General features: G+C 43.4%; 1 protein-coding gene across 1 annotated transcript in view; it reads left to right on the top strand.

The window, feature by feature from the left end:
* Nucleotides 1-27,648, top strand: part of DNMT3A (DNA methyltransferase 3 alpha) — an 806,037-nt gene that overhangs the window by 684,138 nt on the left and 94,251 nt on the right. Inside the window, exons 12-14 of the mRNA XM_030198633.1 lie at nucleotides 8,059-8,103; nucleotides 25,841-25,920; nucleotides 26,316-26,428. Of these exons, the coding sequence (XP_030054493.1) occupies nucleotides 8,059-8,103; nucleotides 25,841-25,920; nucleotides 26,316-26,428 (238 nt within the window). The remainder of the gene's footprint in view (nucleotides 1-8,058; nucleotides 8,104-25,840; nucleotides 25,921-26,315; nucleotides 26,429-27,648) is intronic.

Raw genomic sequence — 27,648 nt, 5'->3', positions numbered from 1 at the left:
CTGCTTTGTTACATCCTACTTGTCTGACTGGTCTGATAGAATGGTATGGAAGGAAAAGTAGTATCTTTCCTGATAACTTTCTTTCCTTTAGTCCTATCATACCTGTCCAGAATCCTCCCTGGTTGGTGTATAAAATGGGTTTATTCATTGGTTAATTTTATTTTGGTTATGTGCTATATTTCTCAGAGGGCAAGCAGGCCCAAAGTATTCTCACATGTGGGTGACATCATCCGACAGAGTCTGCTGCAGACGTTGCCTAACATTCATAGCTTTAGGAAAGTTCTGGCAGTGTCCCACCATTCATATGCAGGTGTGTTCCTGCCTGACACATAAGTGCGGGACTTCAGTCTCTTTTCTGTGGAGCTAGGAGGACACGTTTTTGTGGTCACCCTTCAGCACATATTTCCTTCACATTTCGAGTGCCTTCCCATGCGTGTTTAGCACTTTTTGTTTTGTATGTTTTCATCAGTATTTTCCTTGGGTTTTTTGCCTTCTTTATTATTTTCTTAGGTTTTTTTGGCCGTTCAAGTTTTCTTTAATTTTTTTACAACTTGTTAGGCTTGCTTAGGCCTGAACACCACCCTCGATTTGGATTTTCCCCCTTTATTCTGACCTTCAAAATTTTGGCCACTGTTCTTTTCTCAATATCTAAGAAAACCCCCAGTGACTTCAGAAGATGCGCCCAATGTAATTGGGTGATCTCTGCCATGATCCCACACAATTGGTGCATTGGGGCCTAATTTCTAGGTTGATTCTTGTTTTCTGTGTTTAAAAATGTAGTTGAGGACATAGAAGGTGTGTCAGGTCAGGCAGGAGAAACTTCCTGGCACCTCGAAGGCCGGTCCATCAACAATGGCACCAGATGCATCGAGCTCAATGGCTGCCAAGACTACATCTGCTACTGGGAGTGTAATGGCATAGAGGAGGTCTCCACTTCCCTTGACATTGGACACTGATAGCAGACTCCGGGACCGGTCAGGTTTAGACCTGACACCGAGGATACGTACGAGTTTGCCATCATCTACTTTCGGCACCAAAGTACCACATTGCTGTGCTTTGAGAGAAGCCTAAGAAGCATCAGCATCGATCCTCATCGAAGCACGATGCCAGGAGTGCCGGGGCATCAGAGTCGCCGGTCCCCGAGAAGCATCAGCACTGGGAGGATCACTCCCCCTCTTTAGTATCGTTTATCATTTTTTTAGACTTGATATACTGCCTTTCAGCCAGACAACCAAAGTGGTAAATAAAATCAAATGAAATAGAAAGGAACTCCATTGCTTAAAGGACAGAGACAGGAAGAAAATGGAAAGAAAAAGGTTCTCTGCCGTCTACAACATTCCACACTACCCCAGAGAGCTCTGCGGGAAGACTAGTGAAAAAAGATAAGTTTTCAAAGCAGAGCAGAATTTGGTATATGTCTGCTCTGCTCGTAGGTCGAGAGGTAGCGAATTCCAGAGTGTAGGGGCCTGAAAGAAAAAAGCAGAGTGCACAGTGGCAGAACAGAAGGCACATGGAGGCGTTTATGGAACAAGAAAAGAGGAGAGACAGGAGGGGGACTCGAGATGGAAATGGAAAGCCTAATGAGCCAGAGGGAGGACTTTATGATGAATATGGAACGAAATTGGGAGCCGGTGATGGTGCATGAGAAGTGGGGTAACATGGTCGCGATTGTGAGCGTGAGTAAGAAATCTAGTGGCTGTGTTCTGAACAGATTGTAGATATTTAAGAAAGTGAACTGGCAGACCTAAATAGACAGTGTTACAGTAGTCAAGGTGGGTGGGGGAAGGAACGGAAACACAGACAGATCTGATAAGACAAAGAGAAAAGAAACAGCCTTCTGCTTCCAGTATGACAGCAGTTCCTCTCCAGGCGCTGACCCGGCTCCCCAGCCTTTGCCAATGCCTTCTCTCAATGAATGGTACTAAGCCATGCTCAAGGAGGATCTGGCGCAGATGTTCCAGCTGCAATCTGCTCAGGCATTGAGGGTACTTGTGCCAGCTACAGATCAGCCTCAGCTCCTTCTTGAGACCCAGGCTTTGCCTGTTGAGCATTCTTTGACACCGGCGCCTCGACACCAGGAGAGGAAGCTTCCCCATAGTTGGAGAGCAGAGCTGTGCCTCGGCGCCTACCAGGGTGTGAACATGGTACCACTGAGCTGAGGCAGGCACAGACTCATTTGGACCATCCTGAGTACCTAGAGGAATCTGACCTGGACCATTCATGTGAGTTGGATGAGGATCCACATTACTTCTCAGATGAGTCGTCTTATGGTATCCCTTCTGTCCCCTCCCCACCACAGGAGAAGCGTAAATCTCCATCTGAGAGTCTCTCGTTCACTAGTTTTGTGAAGGAGATGGCTTCGGCCATCTCATTTAATTTGAAAACAGAGGAGGATTCTAGGGCTTGAGATGTTATCAGCCTTGGACTATGAATCTCCTCCCAGGGTGGACGTCACGTTCTGTTACACCGTATCCTGAAAGACACACTGCTGAAGAATTGGGAATATTTCTTATCTGTGCAGGTTGTACTGAAGAAAGTGGATACACAGTATTGTATCCAAAAGGCTCCTGGATTTGAGAGTGTGCAACAGATTTGAGAGTGTGCAATGGCCACACCACTCTCTGATGGTTGAATCTGCTCTCATGTGGACCAGAAGCTCCAGGATTCCTGTCTCAACGCCCCCAGGTAGAGAGGCTTGGACTCTGGACTTGTTTGGGAGAAAGCTTTATCAGGCTTCAATGTTTATTGCCCGCATCCAGACCCACTAGCTCTGTGAACATCTAGTTGAAGTCTCTGGCTTGAAGTGTGCTTAGTCTCATGGACTCTTTCCCTCAGGAGCAGACCACAGAACTTCACCAGTTAGCCAGAAAGCAGCTGGAATGCAGGACGTATCTGGTCAGGAGCACCTATGATACCTTTGACATTGTGTCCAGACTGCCATGGGTGTAGGAATGTGTGGACTCTCATGGCTACGTGACCTGGAGCCAGTGGTTAAAGAAAGGTTAGCAGCATTCCCTGCTGAGGAGACAGTCTTATTGGGGACAAGTTGGAGGAGGTAATTGACCTCATTAAGAGACATACTGTCACCATTCAGCCCCACTCTTGGCACCCTCCAGCTCCTCTACTAGGAGGTTCCCAAGCAGATTGAGATGCGCCACCTTCCTGCTCATCCCAGCAGTCCCAGTCCTGACAGTCCTGTCCATGTCATCCTAGGACTCAAAAGTCCCAACCAGCTCCCCAGTCAAAGCAGGGGAAAAGCATTTGATTGGCTACAGGAGCGCGTAGCCACAGTCCAAGTAACTATCCTGGACGATCTTCCAGTGGGAGAGAGGCTGAATTTTTCACATCAAAGGTGGCCCATTGTAACATCTGACCTGTGGGTTCTACAAGCAGTCTTTCTCAGTTACACTCTGCATTGGCATCAGAGACCACTAAATTGCCCACTGAGAGCATCATTTGTCAGCTCTCAGCACAAGCAGGTACTTGCAGAGGAAATCTCTGCCCTTCTCCAGGCCAATGCTGTCAAACCCATGTCACCAAGGGAAGAAGGAAAGGGATTCTAATCCAGGTACTTCCTTGTGCCCAAAAAGATGGGAGAATGTTATCTCATCCTAGACCTAAGGGTCCTGAACAAATTCCTGGTCAAATAAAAGTTCAGGATAACTTTGCAGGGTACCCTTCTCCCCATGATTCAGGAACAAGATTGGCAATGCTCTCTGGACTTTAAAAATGCCTATATTCACATTTTGATGCTTCCCAGGCACAGGAAGTATCTCAGATATTGAGTAGGGAATAACCACTTCTAGTACTGCGTTCTGCCTTTTGGCCTTGCATCAGCTCCCAGAGTATTTACCAAGTGCCTAGCAGTAGTCACAGCGTCACTACGCAGACTGAGAGTCTGTGTTTCCCTACCTAGACAATTGTCAGATCAAAACCACATCACAGGAAGTAGCATAAGTGTCTATGCAGATAACTGTTTGAGTGTTAAGGCTACTAGGGTTCATTATAAACTAACCCAAGTCTTACGTGCAACCTGTACAGAAATTGGAATTAAACGAGCTCTGCTTGATACAGTGCAAGCTCAAGCTTTCCTACCACAAGTGAGAGCAGATGCCTTGGTGATTTTTACTTTGCAAGTCCACAGCTGCAAGCAGGTCACTGCTGAGCAGATGTTCAGATTGCTAGGTCACTTGGCCTCCACAATGCACGTCACTCCCATGGCTCGCCAACTCCATTTGAGAGGGACCCAATGGACTCTGGCTTCATAGTGGTCTCAAGCAACGGGGAATCTAGTAGATGTCATCTGAGGCCCTCCAGAATGAGTTCATGCTCTACTCTGGTGGATAATTTGGCCGAATTTGACCACAGGACCTCCTCAAAAGGTGTTGACAACGGATGCATCCAACCTCGTCTGGGGAGCTCACGTAGATGGGCTTCACACCAAAGACATGGTTTACTCAGGAGACAGATTTTCACATTTACCTCCTAGAGCTAAGGGCCATTTGGTACGCTCTAAATCGTTCTCATTCAAACCAACATCCAGGTTACGATGTATTATGTGAACAAGCAGGGGAGTATGGAATCTACCCCTTCTGTGAGGAAGCGGAGGAGATGTGGCAGTGGGCCATCCTTTAAGAGATGGTTCTGTGGGCCACGTACCTTGCTGTCAAGAAAAACAACCTGGCAGACTGACTGAGCAGGGTGATGCAACCTCACAAGTAGTCTCTCAACCTTGTCATAACCTGCAACATCTTCAAAGAGTGGGACACTTCCTCAGTAGATCTTTTTGCTACTCATCACAACAATAAAGTCCCTCTGTTTTTGTTCCCGGCTCAGATCTCACAGCAGACTAGCGTCAGATGCCTTTCTGCTCCACTGGGGGAAGGATCTTCTGTATGCGTATCCTCCCATACCTCTCAAAGAGAAAACTTTACTGAAGCTCAAGCAAGATTGGGGAATGATGATACTAATTACTCCATTCTGGCTGAGACAGATCTGGTTCCCCCTTCTTCTGGAGTTGTCCTCCAAATAAACATGGAGACTGGATTCTTTTCAACCCTCATCATGCAGAACAAGGGGTGTCTTCTGTACTGCAGCCTCCAGTTCCTGACCCTCATGGCCTGGATTTTGAGAGCATAGAATTTCAGTCCTTAAGCTTGCCTGGGGTGCCTCCACAATCTTGCCTGCTTGCAGAAAAGATTTCACTATAAATGATGGAGGTTTTTCATCTGGTGTGAGAGCAAAGCCCTAAATCCTCTTACTTGTCCTACACAAAAACTGAATACCTCCTGCACCTCTCTTAGTCTGGTTAGAAAATCAGCTCTGTAAGGGTACACCTCAGTGCAATCAGTGCTTAGCATCTACGTGTGGGGGATAAACCCATCTCTTTAGAGCCTCTATTTGTTCAATTTGTGAGAGGTTTTCTGTTGACAAAGTCCCTAATGAAACTACCTACTGTGCCATGGGAACTCAACGTCATCCTCACCCAGCTGGTGCCACTAGATTCCTGTCATCTGAAGTATATGACCTGGAAAGTTGTATTTTTGGTGGCAGTCACTTCAGCTTGCAGAGTCAATGAGCTTCAGGAACTTGTGGGTGATCCACCTTATACTAAGTTTTATTATAGCAGAGTAGCTCTTTGCATGCATTCTAAATTGCTTCTTAAGGTGGTATCTGATTTCTATCTGAACCAGTCAATTACATTTTTCCCAAAACCTCATGCCCATCCTGGTGAAAGTGCACTGTATACCTTGGAGTGCAAGCGAGCTTTGGCCTTCTGTTTGGAGTGGACTGAAACCCATAGACGATCCACCCAGCTTTTAGTTTGTTTTGACTCAAACAAGACAAGAATAGCCATCGACAATCACACTCTTTCCAATTGACTAGCAGATTCTATCTCCTTCACTTATGCCCAGGTTGGGTTGACTCTTGAGGGTCATGTCATGGCTCATAACATCAGAGCCATGATTACTTTGGTAGCCTACTTGAGATCAGCCTCCATTGAGGAGATATGCAAGATTGCAACATGGTCTTCAGTTCACATATTCACATCTCTACAGTCTTGAGCAGGATATTCAACACCCCCCCCCCCCCCCCGGCCCATTTTTGTTCTGTTCCTGGCTGCACCTTCACAACTATATTTTCAGGTTAATTGACTTTGAGGCCTTGACATTTCGTGTCCCTATTATCCTAACCTTGTTTTTGGTGAGCCTGATAGCTAGGGATTCCCACATGTTAGAATACTTTGGGCCTGCTTGTCCTCAGACAAAGCAAAGTTACTCACCTTAGAAGATATTCTAGTATTCTTACATACCCTCCTGCCTCCCCTTTGAGTTTTCTTCTTGAGTTATATCATCAGACTGAGGTACCCGAGCTCGTGTGTCGATCGGGAAGGCACCTGCACATGTACGATGGGACACTGCTAGAACTTTCCTAAAGTCAAGCACGTTAGGCAGCATCCACACCAGGATGCATTGGATGAAGTCGCCCATGTGTGAGAATACTGGGCCTGCTGTCTACGAAGAACATCTGCTATAAGTGAGTAACTTTGCTTTTTTAGATGTCACTGATTCTGCTTTTAAGTTTTTTGTAATCTATTGTATGTTACATGTCTCCTGACTTGGTGAAATATCTGTATGTTAGTAGAGTAAATTCCTCACTAGCTGGTAAGGTTATGAACTGATTGAGACACTTGGTCTCAAAGCTTCTCTATTGGCTATCAGGCAGATTTTGAGCACTATTGCTTGGCTGTTTGAAATACTGAACATTCTATAATAACCTTAAAGCGCGAGTCACAAGAACTATTTTCTCCCTCTGTCTCCATCCACTGGTAGAGGGGCACAACCCACCTGTCTGGACTGGTCTGATAGGACTAAAGGAAAGAAAGTTATCAGGTAAGACATAACTTTCCATTTTCAAAAACCAGCTGAGTGAGTAAGATAACCAGGTAAGCCAGTTATCTTAGAACAGTTACATAGCTGCACATATCGGAGCATCCATAAACCTGGTAAAATCAAGGAGCAGGTAGATTTTAGGATTGCTGCATATGCATATTCAAATTTCTGTTCTAGTAGCACCTTGTACCCAGCCTCTTTTTTATGTAGCTAGATTTGTGTGCCTTTTCAATTTTAATAGCAGAAATTTAGCTTTATGGAGGTGCCTCATTTTTAACTGTTTACATTAGTGATTCCTAAACCTGTTCTGGAGGCACCCCAGCTAGTCAGGTTTTCAGGTTATCCACAATGAATATTCATGAAAAAGATCTGCATGCAGTGGAGGATCTCGGAAAGATCTCTGTCGCTGGGAAGTTTTAGAAGCAGATTTAAGTATCTGTCTGGTATAATTTAGGTGAAATGATGCAGGATACAGATGCTTTTCCTACGTATATAAAAAAGTAAAAGTTGATGTAATGTAGCATGTGCTATGCTCTGAACTACTGTATAGCAGAGACAGGTGCCAATGAGGTTTTGTGGCTAAGATAATTAATAGGAGATTGGGGTTTTCATGGCAGTCATTTTCTGGCCCACAGTATTTGTATGTAAGTGTGTTTTAATTAAACACTACAATAAATTGCACTTTCATTGTGGTTTTAATTGGTGTCTTATACAGAGTAGAATTTGAATGAAGGGTAGATGCTTTTATTTGTTGTGCACACAGGTGAGTTTTGTCTTTGGATGATGTCTGTTAGCAGATGATTTCATTAGCTGTTCTTAAAATAGGAAATTCAGTTGAATTTTTATTTATTTATTTGCAAAAGAATTTTTTATTCAATACCACGTCAGTAATATAATATACACACACTCAGCCAACCGGCTGCACAGTTGTACAAACAATGCAAACTTCAAGTCAACCTTATTCTAAACATTGGTGATTTTCTCCCATACCTCCCACCCTCCCTCCCCTCCCAATCCCCCTCCCCCCTCCCTCCCCCCTACTTTCCCACTCAATTCAGTTGAATTTTTATTGTAAATAGGATCAAATCTGTATTGCCAAAAGAACAATTTATTTTGTATTTACTTTGTTGAGGTTTTTTTTCTTCTTCTCTTTTTTTTTTTTTAGAGAGACTGGTCTATGAAGTTAGACAAAAGTGCAGAAATATTGAAGGTAAGTAACCACATCCTTTTTTGCTTTTAAACATTCTCTTAACCTAGACATTTCATTGAGAGGGAAATTTCACTTCCCTTGTTTAAATGTCCCTTGCATGAGACTTTTGTAATTGATGTGTCTGTAGAGTCTCCAAAACATACATCCAGTCCTAGGCATTTCAGTGGCATAGGTAGTGATGTTTCTATAATATCAATAAAGAATTCTTGGGTAATCAAGATATAAACAACATGAAGACAAATTTTATACAGCAGGACGAGACCACTGTTGGGCACAGCTTTTCATTTTTGATGCTGAAATGGAAAGTAATTTTGTTTCTCAGTTGGAAATAAGCAATAGCAGAGCTGGGAGGTTGCAGAAGTGTTTTGTATCTGGGGTGCTACAACCCCAAAAAACTTATAAAGTAGGATTCTCCCAAATTTCACTAGCTCAGAACAGTTCTGGTCATCAGTATTTCTAGCCAGTGCTTCCAAGTAACAGCTTCTCTTGTCTTCTGCATACCTGTTTCTGTTACTTATGCGCCATTCTGAGCATGACATCTGAAAAACTGCACTAGTGCTACAGCACTAGATATTTAGTGTTCAAATTCTGTAACAGGATATGGGCGCCAAGATTACGTTATAGAATACTAGGATAAGTCAGTATCTATGCACCAACATTTAGGCACGCCCACTAAATGCCATGTCTGTGGCAGGTTTAAATGGGAGCACCTAAATCTTGCACTTTTGCACATAAATGACACTATTCTATAACATGTGCATAATCGTGGGAGATTCTGATGCTCTGCATACATGAACACACACCCCTTTCATTTTTGCACTGTGCAAATTGCAAACTAAGATTATAAAATAACGCTTAACACTCAACTAGCATTCACGCACATAAGTGCTAGTATTTCATAATCTGTGTGCACAAATAGCGCAAACATATAGGTGCTCATGTTACAGAATGAGGGAGTTAAGGGAGAATTCTATAACTGGGTGACAAAGTTAGGCACCTAGGTGCAATGCACTGAGTATTATTTCTATAACAGCATCTGGGTGCCAAGATTCCATTACATAATACTAGTAAAAAAGGCCTGTTTCTGAACACAATGAAACGGGCGCTTGCAAGGTTTTCCTCGGAGTGTGTATGTTTGAGAGAGTGTGTGTGAGAGTGTCTGTGTGAGGGAGAGAGAGTGAATGTGCGAGTGTATGTGTGTGACAGATTTAGACTGGGTGCGAGTGTGTTTGTGAGAGAGTGTGTGTGTGAGAAAATAAGAGTGTGTGCCAGGGTCTCCCCCTTCCTCCGAGTTTCAGGGTCTCCCTCCCTCTCTCCGAGTTTCAGGGTCTCCCTCCCTCCCAGTTCCCCGAGTTTCAGGGTCTCCCTGCCAGTTCCAGGATCCCCCCTCGCTCCCAGTTCCAGGGTCGTCATCCCTCCCTTCCTCCCTCTCTCCCGTCCAGTGCCAGCCCCCCTCCTTCCGAATTTCAGAGGGCTCACTTACCCAGTTGGGGTTCCCTCCCTTCCAGGGCCAGCCCCCCTCCTTCCGAATGTTAGAAGTCTCACTTACCCAGTCGGGGTTACGGCGGACAGCGGCGGCAGTGGTAAACAGTGTGCAGACTCGGCCCGTCTCTGTCTGTCAGCTCTGGTCCTGCCCTCATTTCCTGTTTCCGCAAGGGGGGGACCAGAGCTGACAGAGACGGGCCGAGCCTGCACGCTGTTTACCGCTGCTGCTGCCGCCGCCGTGCACCGTAACCCCAACTGGGTAAGTGAGACTTCTAAAATTCAGAAGGAGGGGGGCTGGCACTGGACGGGAGGGAGAGAGGAAGGGAGGGAACCCCGACTGGGTAAGTGAGACTTCTAAAATTCGGAAGGAGGGGGGCTGGCACTAGACGGGAGGGAGGGAACCCCGACTGGGTAAGTGAGCCTTCTAAAATTCGGAAGGCGGGGAGCTGGCACTGGACGGGAGGGAGGGAGGAAGGGAGTGACGACGACCCTGGAACTGGGAGCGAGGGGGGATCCTGGAACTGGCAGGGAGACCTTGAAACTCGGGAAACTGGGAGGGAGGGGGACCCTGACACACGGAGGGAGGGAGATACTGGGGTGTGTGAAATATGCGCGAGGCAGTTGGGGGGGGGGGCAGTGGATCAGCTGTGAGGTTTTTTTCCCCCCGGGTTCTGTGAAAGGTGACTTCAGCCTGGCTTTGGAGCCTAGCAGACCAACTCAGCCATGAACCCAGGCAGCAAGATTAGAACGTTGGAGGTGAGAATTATTATATAGGACTAGTGTAAATCGGCATCTATATCCCTACAATTTGGTGCACCTACTTATGCTATGTCAATAACAAGCATAATAGCAGCACTTTAGCACATAACTTAGTATTCTGTAAATTATGCATAAGTGGGAGCTCCACCCATACTTGTTCATACTCTTTCCTTGTGTATGGTCCCTCACAGTTATGCAGTAACAGAATCATGCATCTAAATTAGAGAACAGTGCTGAGAATGCACATAGTCACTTAGTGCACAAATGAGGACATTAGGGAGTAATTCTATAACAGTTCACCTTCTTTTAGATACCAAGAAGGTGCCTGGTTGGAAGCTATTCTATAAAAAAAAAAAGTCTGTTTCTAATTTTCTTTGTAGAATACTAGCTTGGCAGGGCAAATACAAGCGTTAGGCTGAGCATTTATACTAGCCATAGATGTGGTGTAGATGCTCACTCCTAGAATGCCACAAAAAAAACGGCTTAATTGTGCACCTCACCTATGCTGCACCCAGATTCTATTCATGTTTATTACACCCACCTTCAAACTATGCACCATCACATTTAGGCGCCAGTTTATTGAACATATATGCCGGTATTCTAGTCATTTACGCACATTATTTTTACCAAAATATAGGTTTTTTGTTATAGAATTGCCCTCTTAGTTTTTCTAATTTGTTCTTACACTACTGAACTGCTGGGACTTTTTAACAGCTGTTCCTCCTCATCCTTTCCTATTGATGATCTATTTATTTAATTCTCTGGAGATCAGGACTTTGTAGAGCCATGCTCTCTGACTTTTATGCCACTGGCAAGTGTTTTTCTGGATATACAGACCAGTCAAAAACTATGGTTATGCCCCCTTGTCAAGAGATAGAGGCAGAGACTTCAAGATTGGGATGGCATCATTAGTATAAAGAGTGTAGCAAGAAACATATGTCTATTGCTCCAGCAGATGGTGCAGGTAGTCTGGTGCAGTAGTTTTTCGTATTTTTTTCTCAGCTTTTGGGCTAGATTCCCTGAGCCTTGGGCTACCATCCTTGACACTGTGGTTGAAGTCTTGCTGTGGGACTCCTAGAATCTGAGCCACATCCAGACCACAGGTTAAGTTACAGGAAGGCTGTTAGTTCCTCTTCATTGGCCTGGAACCTCAACCTATGTGCCTTTGCTCTTTGTGCTTGGCTGCGTCAGGGCCATCCCTCCCTCGTGCTCTGTAGAAGGACATTGGTGGGTAATGCTGCTTCTACCCTAACAGGAAGTACATAATTTCAAGACAGGAACATGGGGGGCAGGACAGCAGGTTGAGGCACAGCATTCTTGGCAGGCCTGTTGTAGTTGAACTCAGTCAGCTGATTCTGTCTCTTCAGGGGCTGGGGGAGGGCTGCATGTTTGCAGCTGTGCTGGTGCAGTGCTGTCTGGATGTCGTGTTACATAGGAAGTTGCAGGGAATGGCCAAAACTCTCCCAGGTTACAGGAGCACACTTTTGTGGAAGTCTCCATTCCCACTGTTGAATTAAGTTCTGCAACAATGTCAGCTGTTTTGTTCCCAGACCTCATTTTGGACACATGGTCTGAGGAAAGCAGGTTTACCACATTGGGAGGGGGGGGGGGGGTAGCTAGAAGAGGCCTCCTCCTGTGCTGGAATTGGGCTCCAGGGGCATGGCCAGTGGGAAATAGTGCTGGGGTTGAGGACAAAGGCCACGGGCCCTGGAGGTGGCAGGAGCTGCTAGCCTGTCCAGAGTTCCCCCCATTCTCCTTGGTGGAGGATATTTGGGGGCAGATGAGTTTTCTAAGGATGAGTTCCTCTCCACGGAGTCCTCTTCAGAGTCTGGAGTGGTCTTTCCTGACAAGGACTTTCCATCCCCAGTAGTGCGCTTGTTTCAGAACCAGGTATTGGTCGTCCTTTGGATTCCCCTGGTGGTGGTGGAGTCTGCCTCACAGGTGAACTCTATTATGGACGGCCTGAAGGGGCATCAGAAAGCCTCCACGAGGCTTTGGTAAGATTGATGCTAGCAGAGTGGGAGACCCCAGTTCTGGTTCTCTAAGGGACAAAACTGATGAATAACCTTTACCTTCCTTCCTCAGGTTGACTTAGATGGCAGTCACTAGGAAGACCATAATTTCAATGAAGGGCACTATGACCTTTAAGTTAGTCCATGGCTGTAAGATTGAGTGGCTTCTTAAGCACCTCTTTGCCCTCTTAGTTTTAGGGGTATAGGCAGCGGCTTGTGGTGGTTATGTGGCCTGGGTTTTTCTACATTGGGTCCTGTGGCTTCCTCTGTCAGTGGATATGGCCCCTTTTGAGACAGGGGTGTTTCCTGTCATATTTATTGTATGATTTTATTCACATCTGTTTGCACTTGCTGGCTTCAGGCATGGTAGCTCATAGATGGCTATGGCCTAGAAACTGATCAGCTGATGCTGCCTCTAAGCATGCCTTAGTAAACTTCACTTCCATGGTTGTCAACTGTCTGGCAAGGATCTGAAGTAGATTGTTAAGGATCTTGGAAAAGGCAGGCATCATTGACTCCTAGAAGATAGGATGTGATCCTCTATGGTGTCTGTGCACAGAAAGGCCAGACCTTTTGAGTGGTAAGTGTGCTGGGTATCTCAGGTTCCTTAGCCTTTCTCAGCCCTGCCAGAGGGGTCAAAGGCTCTCAGTGAAATTCTTCAGGTCCCCTCCATGTTGGAATTGGTGGTTGGCAGACTTCAGCTATTTTACCAGGAGTGGACCCTTATTATTTCTGATTAGTGGGGTCTGGATTTGGTTTGGTTGGGCTGTGTGCTCAAGTTCACAGAACTTGTTTTGGACACTTTTACAGCGCCTGCAGTTGCTTAGCTCCATGGCAACGACCCTGGAGGTTGTTCCATGGACAAGGGCCTATATGTGACTTCCTCAGCATGCTCCACTGTCACATTGGTCCCCACAGTCTCACCTTTTCAAGATTCAGCTCTTCCTGCTGGCATCCATTCGGAATCACCTAGAATGGTGGGCAGTCCCACAGCACCTCTTGAGGGGGAAGTTCCTTTGACCCTACTAGATTGGACTGGGATCATCACTTACATGAGTATCAGAGGCCCAGGACCCAGAATTTTGACAGTGGCAGGGGCGTTGGTTGACCAGGAGGCTAAGTGGTCAATAAATTGCCTGATTACAAGAAATATTTGGCTTGGCTTGCTTCATTTCTTCCTTTCATGGTTTAACGATCCATGTGTTGTTGTTATTATTATTATTAACATTTGTATAGCGCTGCCAGACGCACACAGCGCTGAACATCCAACATAGAGAGAGACAGCCCCTGCTCAAAAGAGCTTACAATCTAAAAATAAGACAGACAGACAAAACAATTAAGGACAAGGGAAGTACTGGGTGAGAAGGGAGGGCAAATTGAGTAGTGGCTAGGAGTCAAAAGCAGTGGTGAAAAGGTGGGTTTTTAGCATAGATTTGAAAACAGGTAGAGATGGAGCTAGACTTATAGGCTCAGGAAGTCTATTCCAGGCATAAGGTGCAGCGAGGGAAAAGGAAGGAAGTCTGGAGTTAGCAGTAGAAGAGAAGGGGGACGACAAGAGAGATTTGTCCAGTGAGCGGAGTTCACGGGGAGGAATGTAGGGAGAGATGAGAGTGAAGAGGTAATGGGGGCTGCAGAATGGATGCATTTAAAGGTCAGTAAGAGAAGTTTGAACTGTATGCGGAAGCGGACAGGAAGCCAGTGAAGTGACTTGAAGAGTGGGCTAGTGTGGGTATAACAATTTTGGCGGAAAATAAGTCAACAGCTTTGGTGCATGTCAACAAATCAGGATCTCCCTAGAAGTAGATGGGCAAAATTGCACCGGCTGGCACTCTCAATTGCCCATGCAGTGGAATTCTGCAATGTTGAGGCGGACTTTCTCAGCTGGAAGACATTGAACCTGTGGGAGTAGGAGCTCAGTCCGGCAGCCATCTATTTGGTGGTGGAGGACTGGGAAGTTCCAGTGTTTGACCTGATCGCAACTTGCCAGAATTATAAATACTCTTGGTTCTTTAACTGGAGGATGGAGACCAGGTTTGTGAGGCTAGATGCTCTGGGGCAGTATTGGCCTGAACTTCATCTTTTCCCTGGCCCCAGGTGATTTGCAGGATTGCCAGGAACTGGTTTCTGGTCATTCTGTTCATACCAGATTGGCCTTGCTACCCATTTCAACTTGTTGGTCCTTTGTGACCCTTGCTGAGATGACGATCTTCTTTTCCAAGGGCCAATTCTCATAGAAGACTCAGTTCCCAGCTTTTACGACTTGGACCTTGAAAAATGGCATCTGAGAATGAAAGGGTTTTCTTTAGTCATTGCTACACTGCTGTCAATGGTCACCAAGAAGACCACAATTCCAGTGAAGGGCAGTATAGCCCTTAAGGAAGCCCATGGCTGTAATATCAAGTTGCTTCTTAAGACCACGTCTCTGGCCTTTGTCAGGATCTAGATGAGACCTGGTGCTCTGGCTGGGGGTGTACCCCTGGCAAGAAAACATTCCACTCATTTTTTAATTCTTAGAATGGTCTGGATTAGGAGCTGGTGCTTAATTCACTCAGGTTCCAGTTGGCAGCACACACCTGCTTTAGAAGCAAAGTTGGTGAGGCCTCTATTGCTGCCTAGCCGGACGTAGTGAATTTCATGTAGCACGTTAATAGATTTGACCCCCACTTTGGGCAGTGGTGCCTCCATAATATCTCATTTTGGTGTTGTCATCCCTTGCTGGGTCCCTTTTTGAACCCGTTCGGTGGGCCTTCATGAAAGATCCCACTTTTAAAGCTGTTTTCCTTGTGGTAGTCTGTTCATCTAGAAGAATTTTGGAGCTACAGGTGCTCTAGTGAAGGGAACTTTTCAGCCTTCTCTTTTTATATTGCATCACTTCATACTATTTCTTCTTTTCTGCCAAAGATGGTTCAAGATAGTAGAGATTATTATAAAGAAAGTACTGAGCATAAACATAGGCATGGATTAATGAGAGAAAGCCAACATGGATTTAATCAAGGGAAATCTTGCCTCAACAATCTACTACATTTCTTTGAAGGTGTGAATAAACTTGTGGATAAAGGTGAGATGATCGATTGTGCATCTGGATTTTCAAAAGGCATTTGACATATACTTCAGGAACAACTCCTGAGGAATTTGGAATCATGGAATAGGAGCTAGTGTTCTATTATGGATTAAGACTTGGTTAAAAGATAGAAAATAGATAGTAGGGTTAAATGGTCAGTATTCCCAATAGAGGCGGGTAGGTAGTGGACTTTCCCAGAGATCTGTGCAGGGACCACTGCTTTTTAACATAGTTATAAATGAACTAGAGATGAGAATAACTAGTGAGGTAATTAAATATACTGTTGACACAAAGTTATTCAAAGTTGTTAAATCACAAGAGGATTGTGAAAAATTGCAACAGGACCTTATAAGACAGGGAGATTGGGTATCCAAATGTCAGATGATATTTAATGTGAGCAAATGCAAAGTGATGCATGTAGCTACATGATACAAGGTGCCATATTAGGATTCACCGCCCAAGAAAAGGATCTATGTGTCATCATTGATGATATATTGAAACCCTCTGATGAGGGTTGTGAGCACTTCCCACGCCGCTTGGCTGTGCTTCGCCTCCCCCAGCCCTGGGCACAACTCCAAGCCAGGTTCTCTAAGTAACACTTGATTACTTGGCAATTCAAACAGTAGCAAACAAGTCAGATAACCTCCTGTATTTTATTGAGAGCAGTCTCTTCCCTGGGTTATATGCCTCTCCGTGCTTGGTACATAGCAACCCAGCATGCTTACAGTTTCAACTTCGCAACAGAAAACAAAAACAAACTCTTTTCCATCGGGCATGAACGCAGCCTTCAGCCCCGCAGCCCAAGTCCTTTAAACCCGGGGCAAAAAGTTCCAACACTTTACCCAGCAAGAAAAAAAAAAGGTTCCCAAAGTTCATTCACAAAAAGTTCTGCTTCGCACTTCCAGCTGAAGCCATCCAAATCCTCCCCTCAGAGCAACCTGAGGAAAGGGGACCCCCTCCCATTCATACCAGCCAATAACTCCTGGTATCCTCCCCAAGGGTCACGCTTGAGCCAGGGCCAGGCGGAAGCTACTTCTCCAGGGAACCCGCTCAGATACTTCTCTGGGCTTTCCTCTCAATGTATTGGATGAACTGGTTCATCAAGGTTGCTAACAGACCCTTAGCCTGCCCCCTTTTTACCTGGGCTAAAGCCGAAATATCCATGGGCTCTACCCCTGTCCCTTCAACAACCTCTTTGGCCTCTGCAATCACCTCCTCTGGTAGCCACTCCATAGGCTCTATCTGCCTTTCTTCCCTCTCCAGCTGCTCCCAGTCTTTATTCTGAGCTCACTCAAAGGCTTCCTGTGCCTCTCCCCTGGGAACCTGGGAGTTGTAGTTCGGTTTACCCTCTCTAGTGGCCTCTGGGAGTCTGGGGCATTGCAGCGCTGGTTAGCTTTCCTACAGGATTCAGGTGATCCTTCCCGAGGATGCTGGGATTGGTAGTCCCTCCATAGTTCCCAGCCATGCTCTCCAGCGCCCCAGTCTGGAGTTTCGGTTCCTAGATCTGCCTAGCCCTTCACATGTGTCACAGTGTGCAGCAGCGTCTAAGAAAGCAAATAGAATGTTAGGAATTATTAGGAAAGGCATGGAAAACAAAAAAGAGGATATTATAATGCCTTCCTATCACCGCATGGTATGACTGCACACCGCATCTCAAAAAGATATAGCAGAATTAGAAAAGGTACAGAGAAGGGTGACAAAAATGAAAAAGGGAATGGCACAACTTCCCTATGAGGAAAGGCTAAAGAGGCTAGGACTATTCAACTTGGAGAAAGGACAGCTGTGGCGAGATATGGTAGAGGTCTACAAAATACTGAGTGGAGTGGAACGGGTGGTTGTGAATCGCTTGTTTACTCTTTCCAAAAATACAAGGACTAGGGGGCACGCAATGAAGCTACTAAGTAGTAAATTTAGAACAAACCAGAGAAAATATTTCTTTACACATCGTGCTATTAAACTCTGGAATTTATTGCCATGGAATGTGGTAAAACTTAGAGTTTAAAAAAGATTTTGATAATTTCCAAAAATAAAAATCCACAAGACATTATGAAGATGGACTTGAAACATGATGACAAATAAGAGCCAAATAGCCCATCCAGTCTGCCCATCCTCAGTAACCACTAACTGCTCCTTTTCCTAAGAAATCCTACGTGCCTGTCTAGAGGCCATTCCTTGTATCCACCACCCTTTCCGTGAAAGAGTATTTTCTTAGATTCCTCCTAAGCCTATTTCCTCTTAACTTCATCCTTTGCCCTCTCATTCCAGAGTTTTTCTTCATTTGAAAAAGGCTCGCCTCCTGTACATTGCCACTGAGGTATTTAAACGTCTCTATCATATCCCCTCTCTCCCGCCTCTCTTCCAGTGTATACATGTTGAGGTTCATATGCCTGACCCTGTATGTTTTATGACAGAGACCACTGACCAATTTTGTAGCCACCCTCTGGACTGACTCCACCATGTTTACATCTTTTTATAGGTGCAGTCTCCAGAATTGCACACAGTACTCTAAATGGGTCCTCACCAGAGACTTATACATGGGTACTACCACCTCTTTTTCCTGCTGGTCATCCCTCTCCTTATGCACCCGAGCATCCCTCTGGCTTTGACTGTTACCTTTTCTACCTGTTTTGTCACCTTAAGATGATCTAGCAGAATCACCCCTAAGTCCCACTTTTCTTTCATATACAAAAGCACTTCACCTCATATCTTGTACCGTTCCCTTGGATTTTTGTATCCCAAGTACATGACCCTGCATTTCTTAGCATTAAATCTTAGTTGCCAATTATTCGATCAAGTTTCACTAGATCCTTCCTCATGCCATCCACACACTCTGGGGTATCCACCCTATTTCAGAGTTTGGTATCTTCCATGAAGAGACAAACTTTACCAGACAGTCCTTCCGCAATATCACTCACAAAGATGTTAAAAAGAGCCAGCCGAGGACTGATACCTGCAGTACACCATTGATAGCATCCCTTTCCTCAGAGCAAGCTCTATTTACCACTACCCTCTGTCTCCTTCCATTTAACCAGTTCTTAACCCAGTCAGTCACTTTAGGTCCCATACCAAGGGCACTCAATTTATTTATCAGTCGCCTATGCGGAACCGTGTCAAAAGCTTTGATGAAATCCAAGTACACCACATCTAGTGCCCCTTCCACGTCCAACTGTTTGGTCACCCAGTCAAAGAAATCAGTCAGATTTGTCTGACATGACCTGCCTCTAGTGAAGCCATGCAGCCTTGGGTCCTGCAGTCCATTCGAATTAAGAAACCTCACAATCCTCTGCTTTAGACGCTTTTCCATTAATTTACTCACCTCTGAGGTCAGACTGACAGGTCTGTAATTCCCAACGTCCTTCTGCTTTTGTGCAGAGGGACCAAATCCGCCCTTCTCCAGTCCTCTGGGACCACGCCATACTCTAAGGAAGCATTGAAGAGATCAGACAGCGGAGCCACCAGAATTTCTCTGAGTACCCTCGGATATATCCCATCAGGCCCCATTGCTTTGTCTACTTTTAGTTTAGCTAGCTCTTCACAAAGACTCTTCTGAGAATTGGTCCTGGTCTACCACACATCCATCCTCATTAGCATTTGTTTTTTGCAGTCCTAACCCTGGCCCTTCATCCGTGAACACAGAACAGAAATGATTGTTAAGCAGTCCAGCTTTATCCTTATCAGTTTCTACATATTCTTCCCACTCAGCTTTGAGTCTCACAATTCTATTATGGCACTTCGTCCTGTCACTTAACGAATCTGAAAAATATCTTTTCCCCCAATTTTACCATATTGGCTATCTTTTCTTCCATTTCCCTCTTTGTTTTCCTGACAGCTTTTCCAGCTTCTCTTAGCTTTTTCTGGTATTTTTGCCTTCTTCATCTTTCTGAGTTGTCCGTTTCCTCTTACTTTTATATAATTTTCTAACATAAAGATATATCGCCTTTAAAATAGCTCCTTTCAGTTTTGCCCACTGATGTTCTACTTCCTTTTGCTGTTCCCATCCAACTAACTCTTCCTTGAGAAATTCCCTATCTTGGGGAATTTTGAAAACTAGGACCTTCAATCTTAAATAAGCTCTCTGCTCCTATGTCTTAATATTAAACTACACCATTTGGTGATCACTAGATGCCAAATGATCTCCCACTGTAACATCAGAAACATTCTCCCCATTTGTAAGCAGCAGATCTAGAATAGCTCCATCCTGTGTTGGTTCTGTTACCCACTGCTGGAACAGTTCTTCCTATAGAGAATCCAAGATCCCTTTGCTTCTAGATGACCCCATAGCAGAGACACCCCAATCGACTTCTGGCATATTAAAATCACCTATCGATAGTACTTCCCCTTTTCTAGCTATCTTGTGAATGTCTTCAAATAAGTCTGTCCATTTCTTCTGACTGTGAATGTGCCCTGTATATTACACCAGTGTAAATACACTTTCTTTTTCCTCTTACCAGTTTAACCCACAGTGCTTCTTCCTTTCCCCAATATGTCCTGCATTTCTGTCACTTTAACCCATTGGTGTCCAATGTTCCCATAATAAGCCATATGGAAACAGATTGATGGGAACATTGGACACTAAAGGGTTTAATACTATTCTTAACATATAATGCCGCCACTCCACCCTTTTTCCTAACCTGTCCTTCCTGAATAGATTATAACTAACTATAATCTATTCAGGACTTGGGAAAATCCACTGGGTAAGCAGCATGAAATCTTTTAAAATATTTTTTTGCATTTTGCCAGGTTCTTGTGACCTGGTTTGGAAACAGGATATTGGGCTTGATGGACCTTCAGGTCTGTCCCAGTAAGACAATGCTTATATTGTTATGTTCCTTGATGTTAGGACCATCACAGACACTCCATAAGCTGGAGACTTATATGGTGTAATATAGTGCTTCTCTAGTACTTGGAGGTCTCTAATCTTTTTTTCAGTTATTAGATCATTTTGTCCTTTTATCGTCTTCTCAAGGGACATGCAGCCTCAAAGTTTTTGATTGCACATTGGACTAGGTTGATTATTGAATCAGCACACATTCGTTGGAGAAAAGAAATAAAAAGATTCCTCAGGACATTATTGCTCACTCTGTTATTAATCACAGGCTTCATCCTGGGTTAAAGCAGGGGCCATTGCCCAGAAGACACAGGGCTGCAAAATGGTACTTCCTCCATTCTTTTGTCAAACATTATAATCTTGATTTTTGGGCTAGGTGGGACAGTATCTTGGTAGGACATTCCTGGAAGGTCTTCTACCCTGTCGGATTAAAGCTCTGGTACATTCCTTAAGTTTGAACTGGTCTATTAGGATGATAATGGTGAAATTTGTTCTTACCTTTGCATTTCTTTTCCTCGGGTTCTTCTGAATCATTCCAGGACCTGCCTCGGAAGGCTAAGGGATTCTGTTGACTTCTGAGTTAGATCTACCACCTGTCTTGTATATAGTCAATTCTGCAAAGATAGGCCGGGGGAGGGGGGGCCTTGGTTCTGGGTTCAATTTGGTTCACTTGTTTTTTTCCTTAAATTGTTTTGGTCTCTCTGTTGAGTGACTTTGACATTGGCATACTGGAATGTTCCTGGCTGTACCACCTGTTAACACTGATTATGTCATCAGGATCTTAGAACATAAGAATAGCCATACTGGGACAGTCCAGTGGTCCATCTAGCCCAGTATCCTGCTTCCAACAGTGGTCAATCCAGGTCACAAGTACTGGCAGAAACCCAGTTAGCAGCAACATTCCATGCTACCAATCCCAGGCAAGCAGTGGCTTCCCCATGTCCATCTCAATAACAGACTATGGACTTTTCCTCCAGGAGCTTATGTATGTACAGGAATAATATTTATGAAAATAAGATCTTTTTTTAAACCCCAATAAGCTAACCGCTCTTACCACATCCTCCGGCAGTGAGTTCCAGAGCTTAACTATTCTTTGAGTGAAAAAATATTTCCATATAATTTCATTGAGTGTCCCCTGGTCTTTGTACTTTTTGAAACTGTAAAAAATCAATTCACTTCTACCCTTTCTACACCACTCAGGATCTTATAGACCCCAATCATATCCTCCCTCAGCCATCTCTTTTCCAAGCAGAAGAAAACTTACCTCGGGAGGAGTTCTACCCCATTTATTATTTTGGTCGCTGTTCTTTGAACCTTTTCTAATTCCGTTATATCTTTTTTGAGATACGACGACCAGAATTGAATGCAGTACTCGAGGTAAGTTGCACCATGGAGCGATGCAGAGGCTTTATAATATTCTTGGTCTTATCTCGCATCCCTTTCCTAATAATTCCTAGCATCCTGTTTGCTTTTTTGGCTGCCGCCATACACTGGATATAAGATTTCTGCGTATGGTCTACAATGACACCTAGATATTTTTCTTGAGTGGACCCTAACATCAGGTAACTATAATTTGGATTATTCTTCCCAATATGCATCAGTTTGCATTTGTCCATGTTAAATTTTCATCTGCCATTTGGATGCCCAGTCTTCCAGTTTCCTACGATCTTCCTGCAATTTTTCACAATCTGCAAGTGTTTTGACAACTTTGAATAGTTTTGTGTCATCTGCAAATTTAATCAACTTACTCGTCGTCCCGATTTCCAGATCATTTATAATCATATTAAATAGCACCTGTCCCAGTACAAATTCCTACGGCACTCCACTATTCTCCATCCTCCATTAAGAAATATGGCCATATAACCCTACCTTCTCTTTTCTGTCCAATAACCAATTCCTAATCCACAGAAGGACATTGCCTCCTGTCCCATGACTTTAATTTTCTCAGGAATCTCTCATGAGGAACTTTGTCAAAAGCTTTCTGAAAATCTAGATACACTGCATCAATTGGCTCACCTTTATCCACATGTTTGTTTATGCCTTCAAAGAAATGAAGCAGATTGAAGAGGCAAGACTTCCCTTGGCTGAACCCATACTGACTCTGTCCCATTAAACTATGTTTGTCTATGGGGTTCATTTCCAAAGCACTTAGACTTACAAAGTTCCATAGGCTCCTATGTAACTTTGTAAGTCTAAGAGCTTTGAAAATATGCCTCTCTATGTGTTTCATAATTGTATTCTTTATAAAAGTTTCCACTGTTTTCCCTTGTACTGAATTGAAGCTTACTGGTCTGTAATTTCCCGGATCACCCCTGGAGCCCATTTTAAAAATCGGTATTACATTGGCCACCCTCCAATCTTCAGGTACTACGGACGATTTTAATACTAACAGCAGATTAGCAATTTCTTGCTTGAATTCTTTGCGTACCCTTGGATGTATACCATCCGATCCAGGTGATTTACTACTCTTTAATTTGTCAATTTGGCTCAGTACATCTTCCAGGTTCACCTAGATTTCTTTCAGTTCCTCAGATTCACCCTTGAAAACCATTTGTATTACAGGTAGATCTCTTACATCTTCTTCCATAAAGACCGAAGCTAAGAATTAATTCAGTCTCTCCACTATGGCCTTGCCCTCTGTGAGCGCCCCTTTTGCGCCTTCATCACATAACGGTCCCACATATTCTTTCACAGGCTTTCTGCTTCTGATGTATCTGCATCTATCTAGGGGGACATAACTCATAGGTCTGGATTGGTCTAACAGGACTCAAGGAAAGAAAATTAACAGGTAAAAACAAATTTCACCTTATTGAGAGATATATGGATAGAACTGGTCTGTGATGCAGGTTAGTTTACAAAGTTTGGATATCTGAAAAAAATGTGATCTGTTAGGACCACTCCCATGGTATATTCCTCATGTAGCTGAATGGCAGATTTTTATCTTCTAGCAATATGTCTTTCTATGCACCATTCATGACATTCTTCTGAATCTTTCAACTACCTTGTTGCATATTTATGTGACCCTGAGATCGTTGAATATCATACCAAAATCTTTCTGTTTAACACACATCGAACCTCCACTGACTATCTTTACCAGGATTTCTCTGCCCCAATTACATTAAATCTAAATAAACCAATCAAGCTTTCTTAATTATGGCTCTCTTTTTCCCCATCTGGAATATTCACTCTGTTGCAAATCTTTACACAATTTGCAAACAGGCAAACCTTTCCTTGTAACCATTTTGCAATAATATGTATGAAAATATTGAACAGGACTGGCCTTAGAATTTATCTGTATGAAACGTTACCAATAACCAATTCTTTAGCATGAACTTTACCGCTGCCTTCTCTTGGCCATTATCTGACCAGCTTCTATTTAGGTGACTGCTTTAGAACACACTTCAAGGCAACTTGGTTTATTTAGAGCTTGCTGTAAGGTGCAGTGTCAAATGTCTTGCTGAAATGGATTTCATGTCCATTGCATGTCTCTGAACATGTTTGGTCAACCAGTCAAAAATATCTAATGAAAAAGTATATCCTTTAGCTTGCTTGTTTGACTTTTATTTCTGTACTCATGAAATAGCACCCCACCTGCCACTGCTAATATTCTGAAGCACTTGTTTTCTTCCTAGTATTTGCTAAAAGTATTCTAACCTAATTGTATTTGGTTTATAATGTTATTATTGACTAGTCCAAAAACAGTTATGGAGTTGAAAGTTTGGGGGGAGGGGCAATGTCTGTGATTGAATACAATTCATTTCTCCTCACCTGGAATTCTGAAATATACTTGGACCCTGCTGACCAAATCCTAGTGGGCTCTGTGGTATAGGATCTGTTTGTATATGTGGGGGTGGTTGGGGGGGGGGGGGGGGGTTGTCCTAAAGTCCACTTGCTTGGAGTGAGTGGATTTTCTCAATGAGCTAGGCAGCAGCATATTTGGTGTAATCAGAGCCCTATCAGGAGGAAAAATCTTCAGCACCAGTAGGGCCTAAATGAGCATGTTTGTCTTCATCATGATTTGAGACTGGGTTTGAGATTTGGAGAACAGAGAGTTGCAGCAGAGTTTGAGAAGAAAAGAGAGCGAAGTCTGTGACAGGGAATTGGAAGAGGAGAGCACTGCATATGGGTACTGTAGAAGCTGGAAGTGGAAAAGGAGAGTGAGAGGGTTACACAAGAGAAGAGTGTATTTTCAACATTCTTTGCCATCTTCCTCCCTCTCAGCCTCCAAAAAAATAAAGTATCTGATGGGAAGTAGTACATGGTGAGTGTATTTTGTCCCCTGTGAGTAGGTCCTGGAGGAATTTTGAAATGTATGTTGAGAGATCATTAAGAAATCAAAGGCATAAGCCAGTCAAGCCCATTCATTAGGTTGTGCCCAAAACTTAGTCAAAAAAAAAAAAAAAGTGATGTTTTTTAAACTTAGTCCTTTGAATCACACATTCATGGTTTCCATGGCTACTCCGTTTCTTACATCACTATAGAGACAATTAAAGTGAGTATACTATTACTTTGAAAAGTGTATTATAAATGTGGAATGGTCTTTTTCAACCTAGAAGTGATTCTAAAGAGCAAATATGTGATACAGTATGCAGTAAAATGGCAAGTTATTGTTTCCAAGCTCAAAGCAGGTCCTGCTTAACTGCAGCGTAATTAAAACATACAAATAAGTGTGTACCACATGTCCCATGTGACATCAGAAGTTTCTCCCTGAGTGTCACAAATATCTGAAAGTTAAATTAAGTCTCCTCCACTTTTGCTTATATTCTTTTAAGGTGTTTTACATTTAGGTACAGTAGGTATTTTCCTGTCCCTGGAGTGTTTACAATTTAAATTGTGTCTTAGATAATGGAGGATTAAGTGACTTGCCCAAGGCCACAAGGAGGAGCATCAGTGGGATTTGAACACTGGCTTCCCTAGTTCTTACCCCTCTGATCTAATCATTAAGCTACTCAAAAGCTTAACAGATTTTTAACGTAACATTTTGGAGTTTCCATCTACTGTTTATCATCATAACTAAGCATTAACAGTTGAGTTATGTGAATCCAAGCCCAAGTATCTGATATCGTTTTGTAGATTCAATTTTTCACAGTGTGTATCACTGCATGGATGTTTATTGTGTGTGATCACTTTAAAGAATAGTGTACTTGTTACTTTTGTGACCATTTATGACCTTCTAGCAAGTGTTTTTTAAATATCACATTGTATAACAATAATAAAGTGCCTGATTGTTTCAACAGTTTAAGGCTATCAGGCCTGTAATATAATGGAAGCATGGTGGTGTTTAATCTTTGGAGAGCTCATGTTACCTTTGTGGGTTTTCCAGCTCAAAGCAGTCCATAATCAGAAGTCCCAGCCTGTGATCAAAGCATTGTGTAAGAACTTTATAATATATGAAAACTTCAGACTGGCCTGAATCTCAGCACAAAGGGAATGAGTTTGGTGATCTCTGCATACCATAACAGAGTTAAAACAAAGATATTTCACGCCAGTCATTGAGGTTTCTTCAGTATAGCTTTCTGAGATACCTCCTCCATTTGAGTGACACCATTTCATATGTCTGTGGTTTCTTCTTCTTTCTTCCCCTCTCTTCAGATATCTGTATTTCTTGTGGAAGTTTGAATGTCTCCCTGGAACACCCTCTCTTTAATGGAGGAATGTGCCAAAATTGCAAGGTAGGACTGGTGAAAACAACACTCAGAAGAAATTGAGGAGGAGGCAGAGAAGTTGGCAAGAAGAAAGGAAGAAACCTGAAGGAAAAGAGGGACATGCAAGATGGTGGGAAGTAAAATGGGGAATGAGGGAGGAGGAAAGGGAAAATGTAGAGGAAATGAAGGATTAAAGGAGGCTAAGAGGGAGCGAGAATATTGACATATTTCTGAATAATTTTAAGCAACAAAAAACATTGGTTTGGAAGGTTAAATTCTAGGACTCACCAGATTGTTGCCATGGAGTCTGTTTCCCAGCCACCTTAGGGCAGGTAGGTTTGTCCCATTAGAAACTACCACCCCTTGCTGTAGCGGATACATAGTAAAGCCTTTCTTATGCTGGGTATTGTGTTTCTCTGCAGAACTGTTTCCTGGAGTGCGCATATCAGTATGACGATGATGGTTACCAATCCTACTGCACTATATGTTGTGGTGGGAGGGAGGTACTTATGTGCGGAAACAATAACTGCTGCAGGTGAGGGACAGCCATAATATATTCTTTCCCTCTTACACACTTTATTGTTTTCCTGTTTTTTTTTCTTTTTCTTTCCGTTCTTTTTCATAAAACTTTTCATCCTCTTTATTTTACTCTTTTAATGGCATTCTTTCACTTCTTTTGGAATTCAGATGATGAACATTAGTTTGTAATCATTGTTTTAAAATCTGCTGTTTAAAATGTTCCTTTGAAGCACTGACTGCTGGAGTGATCCTTGAAACTAGACTGGCAGGCCCGACTTCAGTGTCTCTGTCCCACAGACTGTTGTAGTGGGGTAACTTTTCACTGGATTGATAGTCTTTAGAGAGGAAGTCTTTTATCTGGCCTTATGAAGATTAAAGTTTTCACACACATTCTTGCATTGGTTCTCAAAGATATTCAAACAGACTTTGCCATCAGATGAAAATTTGTTAGAATAAGAACAGATAATGATTCTAACTTTGTGAAAGTATTTTCTGTAATTGGACAGCATGACAATGATAACGAAGATGAAGAAGCAAATAAATAAATAAAACTAGGCCTTGACCTCATGGAATCTTGGGCATCTGAATTCAGATTGAAACTCAGAAGGGACAAAACAAAATTTCTGGTCATTACTAACTCGTACGATTCCACTTCCTTCAATTCATTTACCGTTGATCAAACTTCCTTTCCTATAGAATCCACTCTGAAGATCCTTGGTGTTATCATTGATCATCAGCTCACGTTTGACCATTTCTCCCAGGTCATTTCCAAGTCATCCGCAGCCCTCTGGAAGCTTAAGTGCATCAGGCCCTACTTTACATCTGGAACCCTTAGACTACTGGTTCAATCTCTAGTTCTCTCACAGTTGGATTACTTTAACACTATATACTCAGGTTATAAGGAGCAGGTCCTAAAAAGACTCCAAACTGTACAAAACACATCTGCTCCATTTATTTTTAAAGTATCCCGTTTTGAGCGAGCCACTCCTTTATTAATTAGATTACATTGGCTATCGATTAAAACCAGGATCTCATTCAAGCTATGTACATTTGTATTCCAGATATTGCATGGACTGGCTACAGATTATATGAACCATTTAATAGAAATATCTTCACATAATTCCTTCCTTGGAACCAGAGACCCTCTCATACTTCGTCAACCAAATTTTAAAAGCATGATATATATTGAAAACTTAAGTTCATTTTATTTCTGCTGATTTCTCCTATATTGGAACC

Source organism: Microcaecilia unicolor, chromosome 3, assembly GCF_901765095.1.
Source record: "Microcaecilia unicolor chromosome 3, aMicUni1.1, whole genome shotgun sequence".
Taxonomy (NCBI): domain Eukaryota; kingdom Metazoa; phylum Chordata; class Amphibia; order Gymnophiona; family Siphonopidae; genus Microcaecilia; species Microcaecilia unicolor.
The sequence above is the reverse complement of the archived record's forward strand: the minus strand, read 5'-3'. Positions and strand labels throughout refer to the sequence as shown.